The 21576-nt window shown below is 37.2% G+C and overlaps 2 protein-coding genes across 5 annotated transcripts in view; one reads left to right on the forward strand and one right to left on the reverse strand.

Annotated features, from left to right (window-relative positions):
* Positions 1-8730, reverse strand: part of LOC110448568 (nuclear receptor subfamily 1 group D member 2-like) — a 118655-nt gene extending 109925 nt beyond the window's left edge. Inside the window, exon 1 of one of the 2 annotated variants that reach the window (XM_021494877.1) lies at positions 8650-8730. In XM_021494877.1, coding sequence (XP_021350552.1) covers positions 8650-8677 — 28 coding nt within the window. In that variant the 5' untranslated portion in view covers positions 8678-8730. Of the gene's footprint in view, positions 1-8263; positions 8630-8649 lie in introns of those variants that run through there. The other variant, XM_021494875.1, reaches the window with a different exon arrangement.
* The window catches only part of LOC110448569 (protein C12orf4-like), a 65769-nt gene that overhangs the window by 25996 nt on the left and 18197 nt on the right, over positions 1-21576 (forward strand). The window contains exons 2-5 of one of the 3 annotated variants that reach the window (XM_021494881.1): positions 4897-4970; positions 8173-8226; positions 12955-13157; positions 18720-18865. In XM_021494881.1, the coding sequence (XP_021350556.1) occupies positions 12995-13157; positions 18720-18865 (309 nt within the window). In that variant the 5' untranslated portion in view covers positions 4897-4970; positions 8173-8226; positions 12955-12994. Of the gene's footprint in view, positions 1-4896; positions 4971-8161; positions 8227-8745; positions 8852-12954; positions 13158-18719; positions 18866-21576 lie in introns of those variants that run through there. The other 2 variants (XM_021494882.1, XM_021494880.1) reach the window with 2 other exon arrangements.

Genomic DNA, 21576 nt, shown 5'->3' on the forward strand with positions numbered 1-21576 from the left:
AGGGGGCCATACATGACATTGTCCACTGATGTCGGGGGCCATACATGACATTGTCCACTGATGTCGGGGGCCATACATGATACTGTCCACTGATGTCAGGGGCCATACATGACATTGTCCACTGATGTCGGGGGCAATACATGACATTGTCCACTGATGTTGGGGGCCATACATGACATTGTCCACTGATGTCGGGGCCATACATGACATTGTCCACTGATGTTGGGGGCCATACATGACATTGTCCACTGATGTAGGGGGGCCATACATGACATTGTCCACTGATGTCGGGGGCCATACATGACATTGTCCACTGATGTCGGGGGGCCATACATGACATTGTCCACTGATGGTGGGGGCCATACATGACATTGTCCACTGATGGTGGGGGGAGATACATTGTCCATTATACTGACAATGGGAACGAGTGTCATGGGAGGGAAACAGTTAACACTGATCATGACATGTCCATCACTTTATACTGACAATGGGGACGAGTGTCATGGGAGGGAAACAGTTAACGCTGATCATGACATGTCCATCACTTTATACTGACAATGGGGACGAGTGGCATGGGAGGGAAACAGTGAACACTGACATGACCCATCAGATTATACTGACAATTTGGACGAGGGTCATGGGATGGAAACAGTGAGCACTGACATGACCCATTACATTATACTGACAATTGGGACGACCCATCACATTATACTGACAATGGGGACGAGTGGCATGGGAGGGAAACAGTGAACACTGACATGCCCCATCACATTATACTGACAATTTGGACGAGGGTCATGGGATGGAAACAGTGAGCACTGACATGACCCATTACATTATACTGACAATTGGAACGACCCATCACATTATACTGACAATGGAGATGAGTGTCATAGGAGGGAAACAGTGAGCACTGACATGACCCATTACATTATACTGACAATGGAGATGAGTGTCATAGGAGGGAAACAGTTAACACTAACATTTCCAATCACATTATACTGACAATGGGGACGAGTTTCATGGGAGGGAAACAGTGAACACTGAAATGGCCCATCACATTATACTGCCAATGGAGACGAGTGTCATGGGAGGGAAACGGTGAACACTGACATGACCCATCAGATTATACTGACAATTTGGACGAGGGTCATGGGATGGAAACAGTGAGCACTGACATGACCCATTACATTATACTGACAATTGGGACGACCCATCACATTATACTGACACTTGGGACGAGTGTCATGGGAGGGAAACGGTGAACACTGACATGACCCATCAGATTATACTGACAATTTGGACGAGTGTCATGGGATGGAAACAGTGAACACTGACATGACCCATCACGTTATACTGACAATGGAGAGGAGTGTCAGGGAAAAGTTAACACTGATATGATCATACAATGTTATACTGACAATAAGGACAGGTGTCACGGGAAAAAGCAGATTATAAAGAAACTATGGGGGTCCCAGGTGTTGCAATATGAATCGGGTGCAGCAGATCACTTTGGCCTCTTTGGTATTCCCAATAAGATGTCATATAGTAATAAAAGAATGGATCTCCAGGGGTCAAATTTAGTTATCACATTTAGTACTTTTATTATCATTGTTTCTGCTTTTACAATTAATATTTCTTTATTAACTATCTAATTCCAAGAATGTTACTCCAGGGCAAGAGATGACACAAATGGAAATTTGCAACACACACAGAAGATTGTGAGAAAAGCGTAATTCAATGCTTCTTACCATGTGATTCCCTTTATTACATCAATAGATATGAGAGTGTGAGTGTGTTTATCGATGTGTGCTAGAGTTTGTATAGGTGTTCTCCTTGTTATGGGTCAGTATTTTTGTGTTCTAGAGTTTGTATAGGTGTTCTCCTTGTTATGGGTCGATATTTCAATTTGTGCTAGAGTTTGTATAGGTGTTCTGCTTGTTTTGGGTCTGTATTTAAAATGGGTTTGTTAGTGTCACCCCATCTTTGATAACTATAGCACAGAACATTCAAAACCCAACGCAGACAATATTATGCATCGTACTCCACCCAATGCAGGCAAGGTTGAGTACCAAGGGCAAAGTATCTTGCTGAAGAAGGCAGAACCACATGATGTCACCAGTGGGAATCATACCTTTGAACACTCTAGCACAGAAACATGCAATATGCTATCAAGATCATATAACACCATATGCAAGCATAGCTTAGCAACGAAGGTTAATATCCTGCAATATCCTACCCGGGGCCAAATTATTCTACATCCTATATGCAGACAGACATGAACAACAAGGGTCAAATGTCTTGCTACAGAGGGGTGAACCACATGATGTCACCTGTGGGTATAACACCTTTGAACACTACAGCACAGAAACTGCAATATCCTACCCAGACCCTATTCCATCCTATGCAGGCGGAATGAACAACAAGGCTACGATATATCCTTCTATAGGTGGTAATCAAACCTGCAACCTTGCAGTCAATGGGATAACGCACTACCAACTGTGATGTGTGCCCCCCTCCCCCTCTAATTAAATATATGTAATGTACCGAGATAAATCCAGCCATTCTTCGAAATATCCTCAAAGCTGCATGGCTATCAATCACTTAATGCATATTCTTGTAATTTTTTATATAATATTACTGACATTTATTTATTAAACATCAAACATGAACATTTTTTTAAACTATTTGAGAATGTCAAAACAGTATTAACAATTACTTATTATCTATATCTAAGAAACACATGAAACACATTTAAATGAAGCTGATCCTAGATTTCAATCCATATGATCAAGAATTGAAAGGATACTAAAAATGTTACATAAGCTAACTGTTTGAAGACTTAATACCCTTAGTTACATGTATGTAAATAACTATACATATGTATGAGTTATTTGATCCTGCAAGTTATCCTTCATTACACGTGTTAAAATGAATAAATTAGGTCAATGTATTCTGTTTACTAATTTGAAAACTGCTACAAATTCTTAATTCAAAAAATAATGATTTACATATAATTTTTAATTTTCCTGTATGAACCTGAATATTTCAAAATCATATCCAATCCTGATACATGTATCTGACTGATATTATTTCGCTTCTGAATTTATTTTAACAAAGTAAGAAAAATGCTCCCTTTGTGTATTGGGAAAGGCTATATAACATAGATACAATCTTAATTAGGGACCCTGGCTGTTGGTCAAATTTAACATACCTTACAAAGGAAGGATTTTCAATATTCTTTTGTTTGTTCGTATCGGTAAACAAATTTCGGAAAGCCTTTCAAGGCCACAAGTACATGTTATTATTTCAGGATCATTGTTAGAAAAATTCGCGTTTCAGATATAAATATATTGTTTGGAACAAGTTCATGTATTGACCGACACATGAGCACTGTGAAATGGGTAAAAAATAAACCCTTAAAAAAAGTATGATAAGAGAAAATAAGGCAACAGACGAGGTTCACAAAACAAGACACAAATGTTTCGTCATACACGTAACAGCACTTCAAATTGCTTACTTATATTCGAGACATTCCTATTGACATCATCATATAAGCATTATTCTCATCAATGAATTCACTTCAGACACCAATAAAAGGCAATACATGCATCAGCTTATTTTTTGTGTGTTAGAGGATATACTCCTTTAAAAAAAGATGCAGTGTAAAATAATCTGTCTTTCGGGGCGTTTTTCAAGGATTATCCCTCCCACCATAAACGTTGAAGTCTAGACATTGATTTTAGCCTAAATAAACCAATTCAAGATGCCTCGAAGTCTGGTCGACTACAGACAGGTAAATAATAAAACCCCGATTGATTGGCTACATGGTCCAAGGCACCATGTCATTAATCACATTGTCTGCCCGAATTTCACATTTTAGCGAAACATATGGATTTTCATAATTTCGTCTTTTATCCAAGACATGGATTCATGATCTCCAGGATTTTGTTGTTTACAAACATCTTATCAAAATAAAGTTTTAGATAACTTGTGAAACTTTTTTTAACAAGATTTATAATTGCTCTGAATTATTATGACATTTTTGTATTTAAATATCTGACATAAAAAAATCTTAAAACACAAGAATATTTCTCCAGTACAATGTCATTTGACATTTTGAAAATTTTAATTAAATTTTTAATTCATAATATACTCTTTCCCTTTACCACCTCTTCAAATTCCATGCAGAACGGTAATGTTCCACACTTTTTGCGGTAATGTACTAAAAATAATAATTCAAGTCAGATATATTTATAACATGACCAAATATCTAATACATCATAAGATATACTTACGTATGTACATTGTGCACACAGGTGTTTTTTTGCAAATCTTTAGTTAAACATACAGTTTCTAAACTCCTATCAACTATGCACAATTTTTTTTATGATGAAATATTAAGCAGTTTCACACACGTCGATGAAGGTCACTGATAAATGAATGTAACATTCAACATTCCGGAAGTAACAGGCTGGATTTCCAATTACAAAATAGTCTCATCATTCATGCGATAAAGTACAATCTGCTTATAGATCCTTATAGGGCTTGTGTAGCTATATATATACATAATGCAAGTCTATGACCTGAGAACTGGTCGCAATGTGTTACTGAAGTGTTCAAATTTTGAAGTGTTCATTCATGTTAAATAGTATTTTACATTTAGTGAGAAATAAGACAAATATTTCCAAGCATTTTATAAGAGTTAATTAACAACTTCATACATTTTATTGAGAGAGAAAAATACAAGTTTATGAGAAATGATCAACAGGTTTTTTTTAAATTTTATGAGAAATCATTAAAACTAAAAAATGTCTACTTTTTATGAAAGGTTGCTAAACCTTGCAGGAATTCAAAATTTATGTTTGACAAATAACTGATATTTTACTATTTCAGAACCACAATTAACAGCTGATAGTATGAAATAAGATACTAAAGTGACCACAACTTCCTTACGTATTACAAAGCAGGTAGGTATTTTGTGTTAGCAGATTTATATGCATAGCTTTTTTATATTTAGACGCCAATCGGTCTGAATCTGGTTTTACCGGTTTCCAGGTTATTTTGGATTTATACCGAACACCATACATCCCATGAATGTTGACACCTCTTCGAAATGTGTCCTTTGATTTACGCAAAAATAAATTTATGTATTATACATTAGAGGAAAAATGACAATGTAGGTTACCTAGATGCTTTGTTAAACTTTTACGTTGCCACATAGCAGTCTCTTTTTTAATTTAAATATTCTATGTCAACAAATTATTTCTGAAAACACAGCAATAAAATTTATGCAAAAATATTTATATGTTGTTTGTCGAAGTAACCCTTTGAAGTTTATTTATAACTAATTTCATAGCAATGTTTATTATTTTAAGTTACTATCAAAAGTTAACTAAAAATGAACAACATACTGTTTGTGGGTTTATTTTCTGTACAGTGCAAAGTTAAGATCTTGTTAGTGACACACATGTCATGAACCAGCTTTTTAAAAATTTCCTTTTCACGCTTCTCACTGCATACATGTTTTAATTTATACTGTGCGAGATCCTGTTTACAAAAGTTTCCTAATGATCACCCTTCCACTGATGTAGCAGTAGTTTTCATTTTCCTTGTTACAAAACCCTTTCACTGTCGATTAATATTACAGAAATCTGCATCGTTACGAAATGAATATATAAATGGTGTTTATTTGGACTGCATTAAGGTCATTACTGTAATTAGTGTTTTATTCATACTAGATGAATTACCTTTATCTGACATTTTGAATATATACAGATATATATATTAATACATGATACCAGTCTGTGTATGTGTAGCTGAGTCTCTACAACTACAAAATAACATGTATCGCATACTGAGCGATTAATTCCAATCAACTTTGTAAGTAAGACATAAAAACATACACTACAATATTCAAAAACATGTGACGATTATGTAAAATAAAAATAAAAATAACTTCTAATGAAACAAGTCTTAAATAATCACTTTTAACTACCCCAATTAACGGCTTGAAATTTTAAAACAGAAAATGAAATATTTGTACAGAAATAGAAGAAAATATGTTATGAACTTTTATTTTAAAAATTCCAGCACCCTAGCGTTCTTGTCCCGTTAATCCTAACATCAGACATGCAGTCAATGTCATCAATACATGTTAAGCCTTTGCAGTTTAGTCATTAATATTCAGCAATAAATGTAGGTCTTCCAAATGCCTACTTTATGGAAATTAACAGACTGTATTATTTATAAGAGAGATAATCAGACCATACATAAAAACATGATCTTTCCAATAGAATCAGTAGGCAACGCATTGTCACACTTTCCCAACGACCTACGAATACGTACACTAACCAGAAAATGCTGGTATTTGTCCGATATATTAAATTCTAAGAAATGATAAAACCCGAAAACGGGCAGAAACAGCAACCAAATTAAAATTGATCCATATCCACATGTACATCAAGAAAAATTACCCGCACTCATTTCCCTATAAACATAGAGACTGCAGTAGCGATTACAGTTACAAGATCTCTTACAATGTTGGAAGTATGTACAAACTGTATCAGCGTCAGATCTTGGGTATTCTGCAGTCTTACCACTTTCTTTTCAATATATTCTTGATTTTGTTTCCACATCTCTTGATAGGCCACGTTGAATGATAACGAATGTGATGTGCCAAACTTGAGAAGAAACCTTCGACAAATCAATATTGTTTCTCTTTCTGTTCACAACACAGTACAAGTCAAGTACACTAGTTACATTTGAAATTTGTAACTTGAATTTTTTTTCCCCCCAATCTATATTCTCTTGTGTTTTCAATTTGATTTCATACATTCTGGTTTGATTATTTTCAAGCCAAGAGGCATTAGAAAATTCTGAAGAGTAATATAAAGCCAAATCAACAAACACGAAAGTTATTACATCAATTCAATATTCAACAATATTAAATTACACTGTATCCCTCTTTTGGAAAATTTTAATAAAAGTAAATTATGGTGTATACTACACAACCATATACCTAAAATTTTATATATACTGCCATGCATGTGTGAATGCTTTATATATTTATTTTTATGTCTCTGTTCTATTCTATAAATAACTTGTAATATGTTTGCATAAAATTAACGATGACAATTCACATATATTTACCGTGTAAGTTCAACCCACTTGGGGATTGCAGTCAGATGCAATTTATATAATTATGATTAAAAGGACATAATTTTCACAAGAAGTTAACATTTGATTTACTCCTTTTTTACTGTTCATATCAATATTAACCAATAATGATGATTCACTGTAAATGATTAATAAAAATTCTGTATTAACAGAAGAGGTGATATCTAATTAAGTTTATAATTATAATTAACTTATCAAAACTGGTTACTGTAACTCAATCTAAAATAAAATGTAAATTATTTACTAAGACACAGAAATCTTCAAACTTACCTGTATGTCTACATATTTACCATAATTAGATAAACACAAGCATGCATGTTGGTCAAACATTGAAACAGAAAAAAAAGGTAAAATTATAATTTGTATTCAAATTAGGCATGACAGCTATTTTAATATGGAAAAAACCTTTCTGTTATTTAAATACTGATAATTGACACATCATTAGTACACAAGACCCATAGTTTTTTAGTGGGTCAATATATGCAGATTGAATTGTTAAATTTAGCCTGTCATTAAAGACTTGTACACGTAGGGCTTTATTTTATGGTGTACAAGATGATTTTAAAACCAATGACGTCTGTCGTCTGGCAATTTTCTTAAGTCCCACTCCCTAAATTTCTGCATACCGGCTAGTGTAGTACAGTGCCCTGATTAAGATCTCAGACCATTACCAGTTCTCTGAATTATTTGACATAGGCCTACCACTGAAGCTATTTTCTCAGAATTACAAACTAAATAAATATTAGGTTATGTTTCATCCAATTAATAATAAGTAAGCATTTTTATTCTGTATCTAAGTAACTATATGTGTCATTCTTAATTATGCTTTTTCGTAACCATAACAGAAATCTTTTGACAATCTTAATAAAACTTTTTAAAGTCAATATACAGGACGTCTGAATTTGTAAATATTCTGTTATGAAATTGCATGTGATCTAAAAATATACCCGGTGTTGGGGAAGATAACATGTAAAGTGTTTCATCAACCCCCAGGTTAACTTGACCGTGGATGGAAGGAGTACGAGTGAACTACGTGACATATACATGGTATGTACACACGATTCAGTTATCTCAAGAAACACACCTTGACTCATAGCAAGTGACCTATTTCTTCTCATACAACCCCTCCTCTGTTTCCAATACACAGAATGGCCACAATAAGCAATGTCCACTACATTTGACCCTCGCCTCGAATCCACAAGTGACCGATGAACGAATATGGCTGGTGCTGCATTTGCCTTCGGTCCAACCCAAGTGTGTATATGATGGGAAATAGCAGACAGGAACTTGACCTATTTATATGGAACAAAGCACGACACCACCGGTCATGTCTGCACGCGAATGATCACACCAGACAAACACGTCACGAAAATTCTTGGAAAAATCTAGACTTAGTTCAATGACAATAGTTCACCAACTAACTCAAATAAACGATATGAAAGGGTAATAATGAGAAAAATGTCTTCTTACCGTTTGGGACTGCTGTCTTAACGTCCATCTATGACCGAGTTTTGGGTCTTTCCACAGCAACTTGACCTATTTACCTTTTCCACCTTTCCCATCATGCACTATTAAAATGTCAGCGTCCATGGATTTGCTTCCGGGTTCTGTGAAGGAGGCGTATGTTCTTTTACCATTTTGAAATGGAAATGATTCAGTAGAACGATATATGGTAAGATTAAACAATGTCTTAAACAGTTATATAATGTATTTAAATGATTAAATTAACACGAACAGCTGGAATGTTTTGAAATGATCCCGATTTCTGCGAAAATGAAAGTAGGTCTGCTCCAAAAAAGTACCCATGAGTGAAACAAATGACTTTTCAGTATACCTCAACCTGAACACGTACTTAGGCTAATGGTGCATGTTCGATGAGTGCTTGGCATTTTTAAATTGCCATATCCTGTTGTAAGAGGTCTGACATTACAGTATTCATTATAACCGTCGCCTACATGTATTGCTCAAACGAAATCCTAGACGTTTCGGTACCCGGTCGTTTCAGTACTTAAGAATAATTTGTTTCGATACTTATTTGGAAAAGACAAAAAATGCTGAAGAATCCTTAAATACAGAACAACAACACTCACAACCTAAAAAGCGAACAAAATTGAAACTTTACTCCAAGTGCCGAAAATCTTATAAAATACCAGAGGTACCAAAACGTAGGTATACCCTGTTCAAAGGACCACTATTGTGAAAGCCTGGTTGCCAAAATCCAAGTAGTCCAAATTTCTGATTGGCAAAACAGGTGCGTAACAAATCATTGATATATAATGTAAGTCCAGATCATATGTGTTGATTCTTATCATGGTCCGTCATGTTGCGTGCATGCCACAAAATTTCCTTATTCACAGTAATTTGTAGCAGAACTGGACAGGGTCGGTTGTCAGAGACCAGGTTGCTCAATAATGGTAGAGTGTCCATCTAGAGTTCGGAGGGTCCCAGGTTTGAACCCCAGCCTAGCTGGCCAGGCATTTTTACATCTCCTGTTACAGTGGTACATGCCTGTGACTAACCCTACTTTGTTTCAAGCATTGGGTGTACGCTAATGGCAAGGGGATGCCCAAAACCTTGTTGTAAATATTTCTGTCTTCAGGGGCAAAGATTTAGAAAAAAATGGAGGCAATATCCTGTCACAAATTAATAACATATATTAGACAAGAACCACTATGTATATGTCTGATGACACAGTTTTGGAGGCATTTATATAGCGGCATATCTGGTTAATGTACATCTGTAGTTTTATTTGATTTCCACATGTGGAATGCATGTCTTTACTGGCATCTAAATGAATGGAAGGTTAATAACTAAATGGTTGATTGGTAAAAAAGCATTTTCCATAGGATTTAAGGTCAAAGCATATGTAACAGAAGAGGAGAAATGCACAACCACACTGGGATTCGAATCCAGGACATCCAAACTGGAAGTGATTGCCAAAGCAATGAACCTTAACAGCTTCAATACATTACCGAACAACCATAACATTACCAACAGTTCCAAATTCTGGGCCTCTTTTTACAATTAATACCATGGACACCATCTGTGTTTTTAAATTATGCATATTTTTATTGCACGTTTGGGAACAAAACTTTATAAAGTATGTGTGTTAAAATGTACTACACATGTGTTCATATAGAGAGACTGTTTGTCAATTTTATAATGTGTGAGTAACATAATCTATCCCGTCGCAACTCATCAATGTGTTAATAGACTAAATACAGACTTTTTATCGATTTATGTGCAACCAGATGAACATTATTGAATAGTAAATGAAATAGAATCAATACATCATCAAAAACTAAAAAGCTTACAACGATGTAGGATATATACAGCTAAAGAAACAATGGACCCAGTCCAGTGTCTTTACTGGCATCTAATAATATACAATAAACTGTAGTCCCCGTTATACTGCCACCTTTTGTCCTAAGCTAAATTTGGCGGTTTAACAGTCCAGTGTCTTTACTGAAACAACCAAGTTTCAGTATGACAGCCCAATGTACAACACACATATACATGTAGTAAAATGTTTACATCTAAAACAAACATTGCATGATGATATATACATGTACAAACACATATCATGATTTATATTTAAATGAATACAGGCAGATAATTCATATTATTTGTAGTTTTTAAAGCATTATTAGCTCTCCTGGTCCAAAGGATCAAGGAGAGCTAATTATGCCATACCATGGTGTCCGTCCGTCGTCTGTACGTCAACAGTTGCTTTAAACGACTTCTTCTTCTTAACCACTGATTGGAATTTAACTAAATTTGACTGGAAGCATCCCTAGGTGGTGGGGATTCAAACTTGTATAATGGTGGGGCTGACCCCCCAGGGGGCTGAGGGGCGGGGGCAATTTGGCTATATTGCTTTCAGCAACTTCTTCTCTGGAACTAAGTGATGGATATCAACCATATTGGACTGGAAGCATCCCTAGGTGGTGGGGATTCAAAATTGTACAAATGGTGGGGCTGACCCCCCATGGTGCTGAGGGGAGGGGCCAAAAGGGGGCATTTGGCTATATTGCTTTAAGCAACTTCTTCTCTGGAACTAAGTTATGGATATCAACCATATTTGACTGGAAGCATCCCTAGGTGGTGGTGATTCAAAATTATACAAATGGTGGGGCTGACCCCCCAGGGTGCTGAGGGGAGGGGCCAAAGGGGGGCATTTTGGCTATATTGCTATAAATGGCTTCTTCTGTAGAACTATGCAATGGATTTCAGTCATATTTGGTCGGAAGCATTCATGGGAGGCAGGGATCCCCACTGTATAACCATATATACAATTGAATGCACATATGCTTCCAGGATGACATTGGGGTCTGCCCCACCCTTGGAGACTTAATCCCTGGGTCATACCTTTGAAATGGTTTAGATCCCCACCCCAAAACTATATATACAAATGATGGGCATAACGAGATGAATGCAGTCATGATATTAGAATTGACCCCAGGGTCTGCCCCCCCCTTGCAGACTTAACCCCTGGGTCATAACTTAAAAACAGTTGATATCCCCACCCCAAAACTATAAATACAAATGATGGGCAAAAAGAGACGAATGCAGTCATGATATTAGAATTGATCCTGGGGTCTGGTCACAACCCTAGGAACCTTAAAGTTTTAGAGTCACAGCCTGGAAACAGTTGAGATCCCCACCCCATAACCATACATAAAATTGCTGGGCATAAAAAATCTAATACAGATATGCTACATATTCCCTTGGATCTCATTTGGAGAATATTTTGCCATAATTGCTTAGATATCCAGGTGAGCGATACAGGCCCTCTGGGCCTCTTGTTAGTCAATAAAATACTAATATAATTTACATTTTTACAAGTCACCAATTTGTAACACAGTCTGGGATGCAGTATGATCGTTACAGGTTTTGCTCAGGGACAAGTCGTACCTGACAAAAACATGTATGATGGAAAGAAAATTACTTGTCAAAATATTGTGTAAGCTCATGCTTGTTTGCTAGATAGTTTGTTGCATGTCTGCAAAAGTCCTTGGCCTGTATTCAAGAAACTATTCTCATGCTCAAGCACAGAATCTGTGCTCAAACTAAAATTCTTGCAACTCGCTTAAATCATGTGACACAGCCACAAGGTCAAGTGTAAATATTGAGAATGGTATTCAGCTTTTAGTCTCATCAAAATTCTTCCAAATCATTGAGAAAATGTGGATTTTTATTAATTTATTACCAGAACAAGAAATTGGGCTTGAGCACAGAATCTGAGTTTGATCTTGAGCACAGAATCTGAGTTTGAGCATGAGAACAGTTTTATGAGTACGGGCCCTGAAAACCTAAAGGCCAAACAGTCAAAACATAGTCGTAAAGCTACATTACTAAAAGGTTTTAAAAACATATAAGAATACTTATTGTCAGTAAACGTGTCATTTTCATCCAAACTATTTTCGATAGCACTGACACATTGAAGTATTTTTAACTTTTGACCTATATATAGCTACATTACCAGTATGTCTTCTGGCTATCAGTCCTTCAGTGTCTCACATTTGGGTAATTGGACATTAAAACAACTGGGCCTTCAACATTAGAATAAATATTTTATTGCTTATGAGTCATTATTTGTTGACCTTTTAGAATATTGGGCCTTCAAATTTATGACTTTTAGACTATTGGTCTTTTTGAATTTATAGGGCCTTTGTAATATGGTCTTTCAGATAACAGGACAGTCTCTTATATTTATATAATTTATTTTTGTATGCTTTTGTTTCATTGATGGATTTGTTTCTGTTTACTAAATAGATGGTTGATATTTACAAATGAAGGAAGAAAACGCTACACTATGCCAGCAACAGTGAAGAAAGAGTTTGAATTTGAATTCAGAAGTAAGGAGCATAAGTCAAGGTTGACCATCCCCATCACCATACCTTTGAGCCAGACAAGCATCAAGGAGTTTGTAGGGCGGTTGATTACTGCACACGACTTACCCTGCTACGTGGAAAAGGGTTTGTTTAATTATCAGTTGCCAAAATACAACATCAGTTTTTAGGTCACCTGAGCTTTGCTCAAGTGACCTATCCAGTGCTCCAGATAGCTTGCGTGAATGCGTATTCACGCACGATATTTCACAAATTACGCAAAAGAAAAAAATGAACTTGCTTAATTCACGCAAGCAGAATCCGGAACATTGCGTCAGTCTCCGGGTCCAATTTAGCATATTATAATATGCTTACAGTGAGTCACCGAGACGCTTGCATATCAATGCAAATCAATGCCTCCTGTTACAAACGCTAACACGAGAGAGAATTAAATCATGGCGCTATCAAAATTTCAACTATCGGCGGGTAGTTTTACTTCATTCAGAAATGATTCCAAGTCAAGGTTCAGATGCTCTCTCAAAGCAGCAACTGTCAATACATTGATGAAAATCAACATGTTAGGACCTGAACTGACTTTGTTTGAGCCAAGAAGGGCTGTTCGAATGTGGAATGCTGAAAAACGAAGAAGGATGTGTGTACTATTCAAACCAAAAAAATCTGCAACTCATTGAGTTTTGGGTGTAAACATTTAAATACAATCACAGTGAAATGGAAATAAAATACCACATGTCTAGACAACACAAAAATATGAATTTGAGTCATTCTTAACCGTATACAAGAACTATATAAGAATAACACATACAAATTATTCATCTTATTTCAACATTTTCAGGTAACGTTGCTTTTACAGCACTTCATGGTTTAAAATTTAAGTTTTCTCCAACACTTTGGAGAGGTAGGGGTGAAAAACCCCACATGTTCAAAAGTTATCTGGAGCACTGCCTATCCAAGCTTTGCTCAAGTGACCTATCCTGATTACTTCCCGTCCGTCGTTGTCCGTTGTCCGTCGTGCGTTTTACATTTTCGACTTCTCATGAACCAGTGGATGGAACTTTTTCAAACTTTATCAGAATCATCCTTGGTAGATGAGGCTACAAAATTGTAAAATTGGGATTCCTAACCAAACCCCAGGGGCCAGGGCGGGGCCCCAAAGGGAAAATCAACCAATATTTCAAAAGTCTTCTTCTCCAGACTCAGAGATTCTACAGTCAATTTCTCTGCATGGATGAAAAGATCATCTGGGGCTTTATTTAAATTGTAAATTTCAGTACCCCCGGGCCATCCGTTCTCCCTTCGGGAGGAAGTAAAGTTTACTATAGTTTATATAGGGAAATAACACTTTTGGGTATATGTTGTTCACTTTCAGCAGGAAATTACTCAAACTTGATCAAAATCATCTTTGGTGGAAGATGGTATTACAATGTAAAATAAGGATTCCTGTCCCAACCCCAGGGGCCAGGGCAGGGCCCCAAAGGGATAATTAACCAATATTTCAAAAGTTGTCTTCTTCTTCAGACTCGGAGATACTACAATCAAATTCTGTGCATGGATGAAAATTCCATCAAGGGCTTTATCTCTTTTAATTAATTTCAGTACCCCCGGGCCATCCATTCTTGCTTGGGGAGGGGGTAAAGTTGACTTTAATTTATATAGGGAAATAATGCTTTTGGGTATATTTTGTCCATTTTCAACAGGAAACTATTCAAACTTGGTTGGAATGATTATGATGCCTGATGGCAAGTAAATAAAATATGAGAAAATAAGATCCTGCACCATTCCCAGGGGCTGGAGGGGTGGAAAATGGTTAAAAGTTTTAAAAAAATCTTCTTCATCAGACTCAGGTGTTTTACAAACAAACACTCTTCATTGATAGAACGGTCCTTAGGTGCATTATCTAAATTGTGAATTTCATTATCTCCCAGATCATCTGCTCTCCTTTGGGGAAAGGGTAAAATTTACTATAGTTTATATAGGGAAATAACAGTTCTGACTATATCTTGTCCATTTTCAGCAAGAAATAATTCAAACTTGTTTGGAATAGTTATGAAGAAATTGAAATCAAATAGTATCAGAAAGTAAGATCCTGACCTATCCGAGGCGTTGCATTTTGGCCAAAGAGGAAAATTGGCTAAATAACAATAGATAATATATTTCTCAATAGCAAAATAATTTATTACAATAGTTTTTTTTCAAGTTCTTTTCCTTTGCTGACATATGACAAGTATTATATTTCACTTTGTTTACATGTTGATTTCCACATCACATCTCAACAATGAAATTGAGCTACCAGTACCTATAATTTAACTCAGGTGACTGCTAAGGCCCTTGGGCCTCTTGTTTATAATGAAGTATGATTTACACTCTGTATGCATACAACACATTAAACATGATTGAACAACAAAGATCACACATAGAACATAACTGTCCGAAGGTTACACAATGAACATGTTTTCTTAAGTCATGTATTGACCATAACTGTCCAGAGGTTAAGTGTAGAGCACTACAATCCCTGAGGTCATCTATCGAGGGAACTATCCCAAGGTCCTGACTTGGACACAACTTCACTGAGGCTAAGATCAAACACAAGTCTACTGATAGGTCATGTATTGAACACAACTGTTTTAAGATTATCATGTATTGAACACATCTATCCTGAGGTTGTCATGAATTGCACACAAATGTCATGAAGTAATGTATTGAATACAAAAGTTGTAAGATTGTCATGTATTGAATACAACTGACATGAGGTTGTCATGTATTGAACACATCTGTCCTGAGGTTGTCATGCATTGAACACATCTGTCCTAATGTTGTCATGTATTGAACACATCTGTCCTGAGGTTGTCATGAATTGCACACAAATGTCATGAAGTAATGTATTGAATACAAAAGTTGTAAGATTGTCATGTATTGAACACAACTGACATGAGGTTGTCATGTATTGAACACATCTGTCCTGAGGTTGTCATGCATTGAACACATCTGTCCTAATGTTGTCATGTATTGAACAAATCTGTCCTGAGGTTGTCATATAATTAACACATCTGTTCTAAGGTTGTCATGTATTGAACACATCTGTCAAGAGATTGTCATGCATTGAATACATCTGCCCTAAGTTGGTCATGTATTGAACACATCTGTCCTGAGATTGTCATGCATTGAACACATCTGTCCTGAGGTTGTCATGCATTGAACACATCTGTCCTGAGGTTGTCATGCATTGAACACATCTGTCCTGAGGTTGTCATGCATTGAACAAATCTGTCCTGTGGTTGTCATGTATTGAACACATCTGTCCTGAGGTTGTCATGCATTGAACACATCTGTCCTGAGGTTGTCATGCATTGAACACATCTGTCCTGAGGTTGTCATGCATTGAACACATCTGTCCTGAGGTTGTCATGCATTGAACACATCTGTCCTGAGGTTGTCATGCATTGAACACATCTGTCCTGAGGTTGTCATGCATTGAACACATCTGTCCTGAGGTTGTCATGCATTGAACACATCTGTCCTGAGGTTGTCATGCATTGAACACATCTGTCCTGAGGTTGTCATGCATTGAACACATCTGTCCTGAGGTTGTCATGCATTGAACACATCTGTCCTGAGGTTGTCATGCATTGAACACATCTGTCCTGAGGTTGTCATGCATTGAACACATCTGTCCTGAGGTTGTCATGCATTGAACACATCTGTCCTGAGGTTGTCATGCATTGAACACATCTGTCCTGAGGTTGTCATGCATTGAACACATCTGTACTGAGGTTGTCATGCATTGAACACATCTGTCCTGAGATTGTCATGTACTGGACACATCTGTCCTGAGGTTGTCATGCATTGAACAAATCTGTCCTGTGGTTGTCATGCATTGAACACATCTGTCCTGAGGTTGTCATGTATTGAACACATCTGTACTGAGGTTGTCATGTATTGAACACATCTGTACTGAGGTTGTCATGCATTGAACACATCTGTACTGAGGTTGTCATGCACTGAACACATCTGTCCTGATATTGTCATGTATTGAACACATCTGTCCTGAGGTTGTCATGCATTGAATACATCTTTCCTGTGGTTGTCATGCATGGAACACATCTTTCCTGTGGTTGTCATGTATTGAACACAACTGTTATGAGGTTGTCATGCAATGAACACATCTGTCCTGATGTTGTCATGCATGGAACACATCTTTCCTGTGGTTGTCATGCATTGAACACATCTTTCCTGTGGTTGTCATGCATTGAACACATCTGTCCTGATATTGTCATGTATTGAACACATCTGTCCTGAGATTGTCATGCATTGGACACATCTGTCCTGAGGTTGTCATGCATTGAACACATCTGTCCTGATATTGTCATGCATTGAACACATCTTTCCTGTGGTTGTCATGTATTGAACACAACTGTCCTGAGGTTGTCATACATTGAACATATCTTTCCTGAGGTTGTCATGCATTGAACACATCTGTCCTGAGGTTTTCATGCATTGAACACATCTTTCCTGTGGTTGTCATGTATTGAACACATCTGTCCTGAGGTTGCATTGAACACATCTGTCCTGAGGTTGCATTGAACACATCTGTCCTAATGTTGTCATGTATTGAACCCATCTTTCCTGTGGTTGTGATGTATTGAACACATCTGTCCTGAGGGTTTCATGCATTGAACACATCTTTCCTGGGGTTGTCATGCATTGAACATATCTTTCCTGTGGTTGTCCTGTATTGAACACATTTTTCCTGTGGTTGACTTGGATTGAACACATCTTTCCGGTCATGTATTGAACACAACTTTCCTGAGGTTGTCAGGCATTGAACACATGTTTGCTGTGGTTGTCATGTATTGAACACATCTTTCCTGTGGTTTTCATGTATTGAACACATCTTTCCTGTTTTTGTCATGTATTTAACACATTGTTCCTGTTGTTGTCATGTATTGAACACATCTTTCCTGTGGTTGTCATGTATTGAACACATCTTTCCTGTGGTTTTCATGCATTGAGCACATCTTTACTGTGGTTGTCATGCATTGAACACATCTTTCCTGTGGTTTTCATGTATTGAACAAATCTTTCCTATGGTTGTCATGTATTGAACACATCTTTCCTGTGGTTGTCCTGTATTGAACACATTTTTCCTGTGGTTGACATGTATTGAACACATCTTTCCTGTGGTTGTCATGTATTGAACACATCTTTCCTGTGGTTGTCATGCATAGAACACATCTTTCCTGTGGTTGTCCTGTATTGAGCACATTTTTCCTGTGGTTGACATGGATTGAACACATCTTTCCTGTGGTTTTCATGCATTGAACACATCTTTCCTGTGGTTGTCATGCATTGATACAAATAGCATGATGTCATATGGTGGACATAAGCACAACTTTATTTTGCTTATGTTTTTGACAAAACAGTCGTGTAATCGTGTATTGAACACAAGTCATAAAACCACAATGGATATCACTGTGCTGATAAAACAAAATGAAACAATTTTCTATAGTTCCTCATTTCAACTTTCCTAAAGTCACACAGTCAACATCATTGTCATAAAGTCATAGCAGGTCATTGATGTTAACATAAGTCCTAGTAATAAAATCCACTGTACAGGTGGAAAGAGGAATGTTTGTCACTGGATTGTACTGTGCCTCCATTGAAATTTTGTTCTATATTATTTTTGTTCGGCAGATTTACAGACAAAGCTTCATGCTTTTGTGACAAAGGAATCCAACAGCTTGTTTGATGAGCATGCTGAGGAAGTCATCGCCAGGGTGAGGAAGGACCCAAAAGTAGTGGATGACTTGGTACAGAAATGGTCTCAGGCGTACACTCAGGTAAAAATCCTTGTAAAAACACATTCACTCAAGTACCATTCCTGTACATGCACATACACTTGGGTTAAGTTCTCGTCTTACACATACATTCAGGTAACACCCCTGTACTACACATACACTCAGGTAAAATCCCCCTACATGCACATACATTAGGGTTAAATTCTTGTCTCACACATACATTAAGGTAACACCCCTGTATGTACACATACACTCAGGTAACACCCCCCTATATGCACATACACTCAGGTACTAGGGGTGACTATTGCGTGTATTTTTCACTATTGCAACACTATTACAATTGGGGAAAACACTATTGCGATAGTTCAACTATTGTGGTATACTATCACGATAGTATTGCAATAGTATTGGATACTTCAGTTACCCAAGTTCTCTCTGTCAATTCTCTGTTGGTGGGTTGGTGTAAGGTCATTTTTGTCTTAAATATGCAAGTTATTTGATAGTTGTCATAGACTAATGGTATGATGTCAACAACGATGAGTAAAGTTAGTCGCAATGATGTCTGCTAGCGTGTTTATCAAACGTTCCCACAACACTGAGTATAGAGTAAAGTGTAACAGTTATGCCATTAAAACGCACATACGACTGAGACTTATATCTGATAGTGACTACAGCACTTGACTCCTTGTCCGAGTGCGTGTTAATGATAACGACTGAATAATCAGTACTTGTAACCGCATGGTGTGATCATGAAAACCGTAAGTGTTAGTATACAGTTAAAGTATGGGGTTTAGGGATATATCAAGTTTCTGGTGTCCCAAGACCAGGTTATCTGTCAAGGGACAATTGAGCACATTTTTCCTGTGGTTGACATGGATTGAACACATTTATTATACCGATACACTGCAGAAATAGTTTTAACTTGAAAATATTTGTAAACCATAAGCTGTATAGCTTCACAACCCAACTACCCCTTTGATGGCAATGGAGCCAAATGCTTCCGAGTTCGGTAGCAAGCTCCGCCCACCTTGTGCCTCGCCTACGAGTTCGGTAGTAAGCTCCGCCCACCTCGCACGTCGATTCCGAGTTCGGTACCAAGTTCCGCCCACCTCTCGCCTGATTGGCTCGGCAGAAACACCCGAGTGTAGGTGTGTTTTAGTTCCCCGACTAACACACAGGACTAAAACACAGTCAGGCAAAAGTGGGGATATATTCGATTTAACCAATACTTTTATATAGAGTAAATAAAGTAGAGGTATAATAATCGTTTTTAAACTATCAATTGTTTAGCATACTATCGACAATTGTTATCAAGTTTATGAAGTTGTCATGGATTTATCAAACTGAGAGGTGTACAATCGCAATCTATCGATAGTACGTTACACCACTATGACATACCATTCTGTACATACACATACACTCAGGTACCATCCCTGTACATACACATACACTCAGGTAACATCCACATTCATACACATACACTCAGGTAACATCCCTGTACATACACATACACTCAGGTACCATCCACATATAAACACATACACTAAGGTATCATTCCCGTACATACACATACACTCAGGTACCATCCCTGATCATACACATACACTCAGGTAACATACACATACACTCAGGTAACATCCCTGCTATACATACACATACATTCAGATAACATCCACATATATACACATACACTAAGATACCATTCCTGTACATACACATACACTCAGGTAACATCCCTGTTCATACACGTACACTCAGGTTACATACACATACACTCAGGTAACATACACATACACTCAGGTAACATCCCTGTTCATACACATACACTCAGTTAACACCCCTGTACATACACATACACTCAGGTAACATCCCGGTACATACACATACACTTAGGTAACATCCCTGTACATACACATACACTCAGGTAACATCCCTGTACATACACATACACTAAGGTACCATTCCCGTACATACACATACACTCAGATAACATCCCTGTACATACACATACACTCAGGTAACATCCCTGTACATAGACATACACTCAGGTAACATCCCTGTACAAACACATACACTCAGGTACCATCCACATATATACACATACACTAAGGTACCATTCCCGTACATACACATACACTCAGGTAACATCCACATACATACACATACACTCAGGTAACATCCACATTCATACACATACACTCAGGTAACATCCCTGCTATACATACACATACATTCAGGTAACCCCCACATATATACACATACACTAAGGTACCATTCCCGTACATACACATACACTCAGGTTAAATCCTCCTACATGCACATTTAATCAGGTAACATCCCTCTGCATACATATACACTCAGGAAACATCCCTGTACATTCACATATAGATTCAAGTAAAATCCTCATACACTTCGGTAATACACTATAATACAATCGGCTACCATCCTGTACATTCACATACATTTCGGTAATGGTGGTTGGTTTGGGAAAGAGGAGAAGTTGACACTCAGGTAACATTGCTTTTAACTGATTGGTAGAGAGAAGGGAAATTGACACTTAAGTAACATTGCTTGTAGCTTAATAAGAGGGCGTGGTGACATCCAGGCAACATTACTTGTACCTTAATCAGAGGGTTGGGTGACATCCAGGCAACATTACTTGTAGCTTAATCAGAGTGTTGGGTGACATCCAGGCAACATTACTTGTAGCTTAACCAGTAGGATGGGGTGACATCCAGGCAACATTACTTGTA

The sequence above is a fragment of the Mizuhopecten yessoensis genome, unplaced genomic scaffold (genome assembly GCF_002113885.1).
Source record: "Mizuhopecten yessoensis strain PY_sf001 unplaced genomic scaffold, ASM211388v2 scaffold4121, whole genome shotgun sequence".
Classification (NCBI taxonomy): domain Eukaryota; kingdom Metazoa; phylum Mollusca; class Bivalvia; order Pectinida; family Pectinidae; genus Mizuhopecten; species Mizuhopecten yessoensis.